Below are 12,298 nucleotides of genomic sequence, written 5' to 3'. Positions count from 1 at the left end.
TCAATACTTTGACAGACACACATTAAATGCTCCTTCTCCATGTTTTCATTATGTTGTAATACTTTATAATTATATATCATTATATGTTGGAATTTATGTATCCCAATGCAATTATGTAATTTTTAAACATAAGCACACTTATTTGTACAATATATAATAAAATTACTCAAATCCACCTAGTCCATCTAGACCCCCGCCTAGCCGCCTAGGCAGTAAGCCCTATCCCGCCGTCCGACTAGCGCCTAGTGTCTTTTAGAACCTTGCAAACCGATTAGATAATAAAATTGTCCGCCTCACCTTAGGACAATTATAAATAATTGTCGATAGAAAGAAATCGAAAATCAATTCCAATATAATGTTGAAGGCAGAAACATCAGAAAAAAAGTACTCTGATCAAACAACTGGTCGCCATGACACACCTGCGTAACATCTAACTTCATGTCCAAATGCAGAACATTGTAAACAGAACAAAATTAGTTCATCTAAGACTGGAAAGAGCTCAATATGACTTCCCACAATGTATCAAGCTTCCAGCACCTAAGAAAAGACCGAATAGAGCCGCACTCGACACTGTTCTTTGTCCAATGTGCCTGATCTTCAGAAATCCTGGCACCTGCAACACGCAGAACATATGTGTTTAATTTTTCATTTGGGCAAGCATAATTACAACAATAAAATTAAATGCATGGCAGACTATTAACAACAATGTTTGATACTTTTAACATGTGAAATACAATTGCAATGATATTTGGTCTTACTGCATCCTAACCACAAATGATGGAATCGTTAACAATTTTTGTTCTGAACATGGATACCACTAATGTTAATTGAATCATCATAAATGTACCATTCGAAGTTTTCATTTATCTCATGCCACTAGCTAGCATAACCATCACTCAGAGTACGGCCAATACTTTTCTTGGATGAACCTTGCATTGCCTAAAGGAGTAGTGGGCATAAAACGTTTTCTTTATTTGAGGTCGTTGGTGGACGCCAGATCCAGTGGGATTGTTACTGGCTGGGTGACATGGGTTATTTCTGAGCAAAAATTGAAGGTATTTCTAGAAGGTCACTCCATTGTCTCTTTTGGCGTTTGTGGCTTCAGAAAGTCCGCAAACTTGAGAATGGTTGTTTTTCAACTGGTTATTTCACCGACTTCACAGACTCCAATCACATATTTTCTCTCTTTGATTTCAAAGATAACCCGCACCCCAAACAATACCTGACTTTTGTCCCTCACTATCTTAGATATATATATTGATCTCAAGCACATACTGTTTAGATAGACATTCCTGCATGCTCAGTTTTTATACATTAGTCATGGCAGCTTAAAAAAGTACTAATGAAAAACCATGAGACAAAAGATGATAATAACTAGAGACAAGATCTGAGGATGTACCTTAAACCTTAAAGCTTCGTACGTCCCATACACTGAACCTGAACATATTCAATGCATTATGATTAGGCAAGGCAAAACAAACATCCATTTTTTCTCAAGTTAGCTGACTAATTTATCGTAAGTGATTCTGGATCTATCATGTTCCAGATTAATATAATCAATAACTCTTATGCTATTATGGTCCAGCGAGAAATCTGTGGACTAAAGTCATAATGAGTCATCAGATTTAACAAGAAATTTTTTTCAGATGAAGCAAAATGTTATTTGTCAACATAATATTACATAACATGCCAATATCACACATTACTTGTACCGTCCAGAAGTGCATGTTATACAACAAACTCGTTACCAAGGTAGTAGTGAAAACTGATGACTGACTATGTGATAAGGCTGTCTTTTCACACAATTTCAGGGTTAGCTGTGTAAATACTGTCTGGAAAAGAGTTGGTCAAGATGTCCCTCAACTCAACTAGACGGGCGTACACCATTAGCAATAGATAACAAAACAGGCTTGGACAGTAACATGAGAGAACGAGAAAGACATATTCTTTCGGTAACAAGTGAAAGGATTCATGAGAGATTTGTTAAAAATCAAAAAGGGAAATAGGTAATCAGCTTTTGACAATTTCAGGCCGGCTAAAGTTTGCTAATATTAACACGTTGGGGTTGCCCCTTCCTTTTTTTTTTTTTGTTTTTTACCTCTCTCTCTATGCATATTTCGTGTTTCACTTAGCAAAGGATAATGCGGTATAAAGAATCTAGAGCCTAAAATTCTTTCTGATCCCCGTTGAGGGACAATAACTTGTCCTGAAAATTATCTTCTAATTCAAAGCACAAGCTCAACATAAGACACAAAAACAAAGTCCTTCAACTTCTACATATGCACAAGGACTACACGGAAACTTGGCAACATAAATTGAGCTATAGTATCTTTCAACACTAAGAATGTGCACATAATTCAAGTCAACCTATTTACTAAAAACTCCCAAAAAGTGATAGAAAGAAACCCCAATTTACCACTGTTCTAAAAATCCCCACCTAGCACCGCCTAGGTGCTAGGCGGCTGACCAGCGCTTCGATTAATTGTTAGGCATTTAAAAATTAAGAAAGGGCGCCTAGACTTGCTTAGATGCCCGCTTTGACTGCCTAGGCGCCTGCCTATATACAGTCTCACTTTGGCAGAAAATAAATAACTTTATTTTTCATTTTATTGTATTCTATAAATTATAAGAGAATTCTTGATTACTTAGATGAACACACATTATATGTTTGTTCCCCATGTTTTCATTCTGTTCTAATACTTTATAATCTATATGACATTGTATTTTGTAATTTATGCATCTCAGTACAATTATGTATTTTTTAAGTTTAAGTGGACACTTATTTACATCGATATATAATAAATTTACTTAATCCGGCTAGTCCGCTTAGCTGCTAAGCTCCAGACCACCGACTAACTAGCGTCTTTTATAAGCTCGCAATTTACAAGCTGCAACAAAAATTAGAATACCCAAAACAAAATCCCTTTTACTTCCGCATATGCCCAATTTACAAGCTGCAACAAAAATTAGAATACCCAAAACAAAATCCCTTTTACCTCCGCATATGCCCGTCAAAACAAACCGAACAAGAAGCATTTAAAAGATGGAAGACTAATCGAAGAGATGAAATAAGAACGTCAAAGGATGATTCCACAACAAAGCCAAGATACGGTAGGGAAGAAAGCGAAAAGTAGAACAAAAACAAGGGTCTTGAAGCAAATATGAAAAGTGGGTTAAGGAGAAATACCGACGGCACCGCCGATAGCTCCGCCAATTACAGCGCCGGTGGCAACGCGAGTCAAGCAGCTGTTTTCCTTAGCCATCTGTGAATCCCTGTGTCAATGGTTGTGCGGAATCTGCGCGATGTTGGATGAATGAAAATTGATATGCAGGGAAGGAAGTGGGTAGCGTATTGATTTGGTGAGGAAATAATTAGGAGAAGAGGAGTGGGGCACAAATTGCTTGAGGCAGACTCAGAAGCAGGAGAGCAGGGTTTTGGGCTTTTGCCGTCCGTCCGTCCGTCATTATGTTCTTGTCTTTATGATTATCTAAAACTTAAAACACCCAACCCTATTTTTATTTATTTCAGAGTACAAATAATTTTAATCAAATTAAAAAATTAAATTAAATTAAAATTTTAAAAAAAGTTCCGTTGCCGGGAATCGAACCCGGGTCTCCTGGGTGAAAGCCAGATATCCTAACCGCTGGACGACAACGGATTGCTAATCTAAGTGAAAAACTTTTACTTTATATTAGAATAAATAATGGTAATCTTAACTTTCAAAGACGAGAAAAGGAAAAGATGGGCCTTGTCCCTCTTCCAACTAAACTTGATGACACTATTACAAAAACACATCTTCCCATTTATAAAACCGGGAACCTGCCAACGCTGAGGATTACCATTTAGTGGATTCCTTTTTTTTATATATATGTAAGTAGAATGTTTGTTTACCTTAGAAATCTCTCACTCTATAATGTAAATATATACTTACATACTTTCATCATAGTAAGTAAACATGTCATTAATTATATTTAATTATTGTCAACGTGTTTTATGTACATTTGAAGTTTATAGAAATTCAATAAAATAAAATGAATTTTCTTTGATAAATTATTTTTAAAATTAAACCCTATTTTTGAACTAATTAACGTGAAACTTGCCCGTTAAACTCTCTTCTTCCTATTCAATGCCACAAGAAAGCCTCCTCTTCCCCAAACAAGTACAAAAGGTCATATAATGCCCATTGCCATTGGACCAAAAAAAAACAAAAAATCATTGCCCTCGTAACCACGTAACCTATAGACAATTATGAGATTGGGGTTCAAATCTACCAAGTAACACTTTATTTCTATAAAGGTTCTAAAATACGTTAAACGCTAGTTGGGTGGCGAATGGGGCCTAGCGCCCAAGGCGGCTAAACGGATTTGTAAAGTCTATACTTTAGGTTTGGCTTCCCTTGTCAATATTGTAAGTGTACCACATGTTCAATCTAGCTTTAGGCTTTTCTCTATATATGGGTTATGTTTGCTGTGAAGAAATGTGCAAGGATGGGACGCACCTCACTTCAAAAGTTTTGTTCATGCATGTGCATTTCACGTCTACATTCCTACTTCATTCTGACTTGCTTAGTTGTCGAGTCAGGCTTGCGTGTGAATTTCTAGCAAGCTGGGCACACAAATTAAGACCTACCCACATGGGCTTCCTAACAACTTTCTACCGATAGTTAGATCTCAGCCCTTAATCTTTTCTGATCAGTTTGTAGGACGACATGTGTCCTTTGTAGGTGAAAAACAAACCAAAGTTTTTGGGGTTAAGATCCCCAGCCAAGGTTCTTTGTTTTTGGGGGTTTTTAGATTATATTTCTAGTGAGAAGTTAGAGTGAGAAAGGCCTTAAGACCTTACATTCCTCTTTGTTCTTCATTTATGAAACCCTAGTTGCAAAACCTTCTTTCATGCATTAAACACCCAATCATTGAAGAATGAGGTTGCATTGTCTTTGGTTTTGCATTAAATTAGTGGTCAAATGTTTCTAGTTTCAAATCTTTAAAACTGACCCATTGTAGGATTCTCGTCAGTTTCTTCCTTCAACTATTTAACTGGAGAAACTGACTAGACATCTAAATCCAAATCTGCATATCATTGTCATATCATCATATGCATAGTTCGTGAGCAGGTCTCGGTGCCACAAGGTCAAGAGCTCAGGACGAGCTGCCACTTCGTGAAGACCAAAGGAATCTATCTTGTGTGAGGCAAGGTTGCACAAAGGTAAATCTACTCCATAGATAGCGCTCTAGGATTGAGCTTTACGTTGTACTTTGTAAGAACCTTGATTATACTAGTGGATTTGACTCAATGGAAAATCCCCGATTTTTTAACCCAGAGGTGGGTTTTTCCGGCAAAAAACATCTTGTGTTCAAAGTTACTTATATTGTGTCACATACCTCACATACATATACATGCTACATGTATCACTTGAATATTTAATTAGTATGTGCTCACAATCATGCTCACCTGACATGCTAATAACTTAGAAAAAACTGAGAGCTTGCTAACTAGAGGGCTTGACTAGTCAGTCTAGTAGATTATTATTTTTATATACCGGATATTCCGCCTAGTACCAATTTCAGGATTTAAGTAATTATATTCTATATTGTGTAAATAAGTGTATATTTATATTTAAAAAACACATAATTGTATTGCGATACATTTATTGCAAAATCAAATGACATATAAATTATAAAATATTAGAACATATTGAAAACATGAGGAAGAAATATATAATAAGTGTTCATCCAAGTATTTAACAAGTCTCTTACATTTTATTGAAAAAATAAAATACAAAATGAAAGTTATCGATTTTTTATTTAAGTAAGAGTATTGACCTAGGCAAGTGCCTAGGCGGGCAAGGCAAGCACTTAAGTGAGCTAAGCAGATGTCTGAGCAGGTCTAGGTGCACTTTTTTAATTTTCAAACACCTAAGGACTAATATGAGTGGCCAGCCACCTAGTGCCTAGGCAGGGCCTAAGCGATGATAAGAGGGGATTTTTATGACAGTAATTTTTATCAATAAGGTAATATACAAGGCACCACCGGTGTAGGCGACGGGAGGTGACGTTCGGCCAGGCTGAAATGTGACGGTCAAGCAAATTTTGTCAACAGTGGTTGACAGGCAAAGTTTGGTGACCGGTAACCCATGTCCAGGACATAGGTCGAAAAGAAAACTTAGAAACAAACTATCATGTCCATAAATGTCATCCCCCACATGAAGTCTTCAATTGTGTCTTGACCATATGGTCCATATCACGGTGCGCAGCAGAAATGTCATGAATTCTAACTTCATGTTTAAAACCAGGACTTAGTAAATAGAACAAAAATTTGTTCATTTTAATTCAGCAAAGTAGCTTGATAAGACTTCCGATGATGTATCAAGCTCCGAGCAACTAAGAAAATACCAAAACAAGCTGCACCGCCACCATTGTTTCTCCATTGTGCCTCCATCCACCTTCTCCCACAAGTAAGTATATGCCTAATTCTACATTGTACAAATTAAGATGCATGAATTATACTCTATAACCTAGATCGTACAATTAAATAAAACTAGAGAAACTACTAATTAGGTGACCACGAAAGTACTAATCAAGAGGCAAATCTAGATCCTTGTGCAAACAACAAATGGAAAATCTAAATAAATCTAGATCCTCTTGTTAATCTCAATTCAGCTACAGCCTAAATTTTTCCTTAATCCTAATTCTTTCATCTTGAATCTCACCTTCTGCAATTCATCCCATTTCTTTACAGAAGCATAAATATAGGATAACACAATATAAGTTAAAGGATCATCGGGATTCTTCTCAATTAACAACCCTACGATTTTCACACCCAAATCTAGATCCTTGTGCAAACGACAAGCAGAAAATAGTGTGCTTAGCATGTCCCTAATTTCTAGAGTTCTTTGCAAAATTTGATATGCTTCATCCAATCGTCCCGCACGTCCAAGAAGAACCATCAAACAAGTGGAATGTTCTACTCTAGGTTTAGTTCCATAATCAGTGATCATATGACTGAAATAGTGACGACCATCGTCAACTAGTCCCACGTGGCTACAAGCAGATAGAACCGCAAGAAAAGTAACTCTATCAGGCTTTGCATTGGACTACTATATTTCACCAAAAAGCTTTAAAGCTTCTAAACCTTGACCATGAGTTACGTATGCAGTGATCATGGAGGTCCATGACACAAGATCTCTATCTGGTAAACTATTAAAAACATTAAGTGCTTCATCCACCACACCGCATTTAGCATACATATCAAGGAGAGCCCCCATCACTATTTCGTTGGTTTCCACCAACTCACTATCAATGAGAGTTCTGTGAATCTCCTTACCCTTTTCCAATGCTGCAAGTTGCGAACGAGCCGATAAGATACTAGTTACTGTGATGGCATTTGGCCTTACACTAGCTACTTTCATGTCATCATACATGGCCAGAGCCCCAAAATAATCACCCATTTTCACATATCCAGAAATCATAACATTCCAAGAAGTTGCGTTTGTCTTCGGCATCTTTTCAAAGACATTTTAAGCTGATGAGACACTTCCACACATGAAGTAGAGATCTAGGAGTGAGCTATAAATGTAGATATCAGCCTCAATAGTGTTTCTTATAAAAAACGCATGTATGAATTTTTCATACTGTAGTTGGGCTGACCTTGAACAGGCCAACAGTATGCTACTAAAAGTAGTTAACGTGCGACTCGTTCCTCCATCATTCATCCTTCTAAAAAGTTGGATACAAGATCTTTTCATACAAGTCTATTGCCTTACGAGCTTGCCTATCTTGATAATAACAAGAAATTACAGTATTCCAACATGCCACATCTCTCTTGGGCATTTCATCAAACAGCCGTATAGCACACTCAAAAATGTTGCATTTAGCATATATGCACACAAGAGAGCTGGCAACAACAATATCTGATACGAAACCGATCTTTATCAAATGGTTATGGATCATTTTGCCCACACCAACTTCACCCCATGCACCACAGGCCTTAAGGACACTTAGATAAGTGTAACTATCAGGACAAAGATAAGGGTAGCGCAGCAAACTGCCAAAGAGGTCAAGAGCTTCGTTAAACATGAAGTTCTTGGGATAAGCTGTCATGAGGCCATTCCACAAGGAAATACTGGATGGGTTTTCAATGGATTGGGAAACAAGCTTTGCCTTGCTTCAGCATAGAGTGATAATCTTTTGATGGACGAGCTTGCCTTGCTTCAACGACTTGGAACTAATACACATTCTTAAGAGACGTAATAGTTTTGTGGTGTCCATTCAAGATGTAGTAGAGAAAAGGTGATGAGAGTGTAGAAGAATATTGTTTTGACCGAAAACTCACAAGTTGAAGTTTAGCCCAAGATGCTCCTTAAACCTTACAACATTAAACAATTAAGCCTCATATGTACCAAACTCTGCACCTGAACATAGAAATATGATTAAATAATACACTGCAAATCACCCCAATCAAACTTTTAAATCATGAACCCGAAACAGAGTTATACAACAAAATGGAACAAAAGTCAACCCATTTTTCTCGACATAGCTCACTAAGAGTATTCAGTTTATTAATTCCACCCTAGTTTCCATTTTAATCAAGGACGAAAATGCTCTAGGAATTTTGCTACAAGTAAAATAATAGAAATATGAACAATGACCTTCCATTATTAATAATCCAAAAAACCCTCAAGGTAAAATAGTCCCGCAAAAGACGTTTATTTAAAGATGAAGCGAAATGATTGTCACTGTGAAAGGTCTAGTAGAAGACATATATATTTTTTGTTTTCATTCAGTTCGATCCAACCACTTCTAGGTTTTCACTTGACCCAAATGTTAAACATTATATAACATTTCAATACCACATATAAATTGAATTCCACTCTAAGTTAGAGTACATAAAACTTGTCATCGTCGAATTACAAAACTGATGAGACATGAATGGGTTATAGAAAGTGCTTATACAAGATTCTTTCATCTGCATATTCAGCAGAATGATAGCAAAACTTGACAAATTAAATTGTTCTACAATAATCTCATATTCTTGAACCACAAACCAAAATGGGATCAAAGTTAGACCATAAATGATGAGGTTAGTAACCCTCTATTAACTCTCATCCTTTTTTGGTGTTCCTAAGACAGTGTGCAGGATTCATAAGAGATTTGTGAAAACATCAAAAGCAAATTCATTCAACAAGAGCCTACCATCTGAATATCCATCGGGACGACACGGAAATCGAAGAAAATAGATTTAGATATACTTCATTTCTACAAAACAAGAATGTGAGCATGTTTCAACCCCATTCACTGAAAACCCAAGAAAAGCGACAGAAACAGCCCCAATTTACAAGGGACAACAAAAAATAAGAATACCTACAAAGCATGCCCATCTGAAGAAACCAAATAACAAGCATTTACATGGTCCAAAATTCTCCTACAAACAAAATCTCAAAATCCCAGATGAAAAAATATCGTACGGAAAAGAACAAAAGAATGATTGCACAAAATAGGTAAGAATCCTCTCCCCTTGTGCAGCAAGGATTGAGACAAAATGGTAATGCAATTTTGGGTCAAAAAATAGGTAAGAAAGAGGGATATGTGCAGATTTTGGAAGAGAAAGGGAAAGGGAATTGCGGCAAGGAAGGATCCTTGCAGATTTGGTGTGGCATGGACTTTAGGGAAGGTTTAGGGCTTCTAGAATATGTAATTAAATGTCCTAACATATTTTTGGAATCCTTTTGTGGCTGGAACATAGGTGAGGAAGGATTAGGAAACTTCCAAGCCAAGAATAGAAACTGCTCCTAGCCTTCTTTGATCTTCAATTTCATCCATTCACCTTGCTCCAAGCATAAGCTATCAATTTCATGCCCAAAACTGCTCCAAAAGGCTCCAAAATGCATTTCTTTGCCACTTTAACCCTTTGGACCTACAAACACACGAAAATGGCTTGAAATACTAAATTAACTAAGAAATAACAACATAATTGCATAAGAACAAGCTAACTAAGTCGCCTAAATATGCTCCTATCAAATTCCCCCACACTTAGCTTTTGCTAGTCCTCGAGCAAAACAAAAGAAACAAAACACAATCTAGACCTTCCAACAATTGTCTTAGGGATTTCCAATGAAATATGACATGCCAAAGATCACCACTCACATAGATTTAAGCAATCCTTACCCTCGAGCATACTTAATCATAGTCACCATTCACTAGCTCACATTTAATCAATTAAAACATCATTTTGAATGTAGTAACATGCCTTAGAGAATTCCCTCAATTCCTTACTAGATATGCACTCCATTTTCACTCAGATTTTCTGACTACACTCCCTACACTAGATATATGTGAGAAGATTGATGTAAACATGAAAACTAGTACTCACATATGTTTTAGCAAAGAAAGCACTTTTCTAGAATTATTAACGTATGTATATATATGATCTCATGAATGGAAAGCCATTACTTAGACGCGAGAACCAGTGATCTCATATGCTCATACCAATTCCAAACTCCACATATTGAAACACACAACACTCAAGATGGAAGTCAAGGGTTGTAACGGGGCTAAGGGTATTGGCTCACAAAGAAAGGTAAGGATAAACAAAGGTTCTTAAAGAAATAGTAAGCAAAGTAATGAAATTGACACTTAGAATTCACTTTTGAATGCAAAAATCAACTTTTAAACACAAGGGAAGATTCATGCAATACTTAGGATCAAATTCAAACTTTTGGACCCTTTCTTCAACAACCAACACATTAGAACTCTTTTTTCACATAATTTTCAATTCTTTTTTTCATTCTCTTCACAACTTTTCTTTTTTTTTTCTTTCTATTTTCCACTAATTTCTCTCTCTCTTTTTTTTATTTTTTTTATTTTTTTTTTTATGCCGTGCCCTTTTCTTTCTTTTGGCACACTAAAAAAAATCCCTTCCCCCACACTTGTTTTTCTGCAGGAATTCATTCTAAATTATGATTTACTATGTTTCAAGAACAAGGGTATGGATGATCCTAATCTAGGCTAGGTAAGGATAGTGTGGGTTAACAAAAAACATAGGCTAAACAAGGCTCAAAGGGGGTTTAATCCTACAAAACATAATGAAATAGGGGGTACGGCTATTTGGCTTTGCTGGTAACTAAACAACTTCATCTTGAATATGTGTTATGCACTCAATATCATGTTTTGAATGGAACGGGCATAAGTTCTAGTATTTGGATCTATAATGATAAAACGCATTCTAAGTAGCAACCAAGCAAAGAATGATGAGATCATGCAACGACTTTAGAAAACAAGAAATCACAGATTAATAACTCTCCAAATAACGTTTAGGCTCAAGTCTCACAGGGTTGTAGCGTTAGTTTGAGTTCCTTCCTTCAAGCATGTTACAAAAACTAATTTTTTTCTTTTGTGATTGCATGTGAATTCGTAAACTATAACTACAACCAAGCATAAACCAAAAAGCATATCAAACTTCCATCCATGTTTATAACTTTCTTTAACAGTCATGCAATTAAAAACCAAATCCTCATCATTGTGTTGGAAGGTACCCTAAGACACAAACAAACACACAAAAACAAATCTTTTTGACTTTTTCAAAACAATTTGTCGAATTTTTATCAAATTTTCGAATTTTTACTTCAACACACACCAAAACAGCTTAAAATGCACTAAAAACCCACGAATTTACATCAAAAATACTTTGTTATCCCCCCACACTTAAATCAAACATTATCCTCAATGTTTTAAGCATAAACTCACAGAAAGCAAACAAACAAACAGACAACTAAGCATGGTAAAATAAAATCAGCAAAGATAAGGGTTTAGGAACGCAAATCTGAGTGTGGAGTGCAAATTCCATCTTCTCCTTTTCAAATGCATGGGTTGCCTCCCAAGAAGCGCTTGCTTTAACGTCTTGCAGCCGGACGAGACCTCCAATTAAGCTCCATTGGTGGCCAGGGCATGGAATTGATCTTCGAATGGACGGTGATACTTTAAATGATCCGGCAATGGTTTAAATTCTAACGTGGGTGCCTGAATCATCAAAATCAACATGTTAGTAAAAAACGTATTTGAAATTGGAGAAAATATCTTACCTTTTTGCTCCGATAAGAACTCAAGGACGAAAACCACTTCTTTGAAAGTTTCAAGGATTTTGAATTTGGCCAGATTTACTACAATGGTTGTGATTTGTCCCGTGTCATCAAACTCAACTTCTTTGGGCTTTGTTGTTTCAAATACGTCCTCTTTGAATTCTTGGTATTCCCCAGCCACTTCCTTCTCTTGAATCCCTCTTCTTGGTGTACAATTCTCTTCA

At 36.4% G+C, this 12,298-nt stretch overlaps 1 protein-coding gene, 1 non-coding gene and 1 pseudogene across 2 annotated transcripts; all 3 read right to left on the bottom strand.

The window, feature by feature from the left end:
- Nucleotides 1–324: 324 nt before the first annotated feature.
- On the bottom strand, nucleotides 325–3,506 carry LOC103418949 (uncharacterized). Its single transcript, XM_008357068.4, has 3 exons — nucleotides 3,188–3,506; nucleotides 1,400–1,437; nucleotides 325–613 (listed from the first exon to the last, which is right to left on the bottom strand). Exons 1-3 carry the CDS (start codon nucleotides 3,261–3,263, stop codon nucleotides 500–502), a joined length of 228 nt encoding a protein of 75 aa, XP_008355290.1. The 5' UTR covers nucleotides 3,264–3,506; the 3' UTR covers nucleotides 325–499.
- An 81-nt stretch (nucleotides 3,507–3,587) lies between these two features.
- On the bottom strand, nucleotides 3,588–3,659 carry TRNAE-UUC (transfer RNA glutamic acid (anticodon UUC)). The gene has a single exon. It is a non-coding gene; the product is annotated as a tRNA-Glu (tRNA).
- A 2,973-nt stretch (nucleotides 3,660–6,632) lies between these two features.
- Nucleotides 6,633–8,390, bottom strand: LOC139194476 (pentatricopeptide repeat-containing protein At5g27110-like; annotated as a pseudogene).
- Between the last annotated feature and the right edge of the window lie 3,908 nt (nucleotides 8,391–12,298).

This window comes from Malus domestica, chromosome 03 (genome assembly GCF_042453785.1).
Source record: "Malus domestica chromosome 03, GDT2T_hap1".
NCBI classification, from domain to species: Eukaryota; Viridiplantae; Streptophyta; class Magnoliopsida; order Rosales; family Rosaceae; genus Malus; species Malus domestica.
The sequence above is the reverse complement of the archived record's forward strand: the minus strand, read 5'-3'. Positions and strand labels throughout refer to the sequence as shown.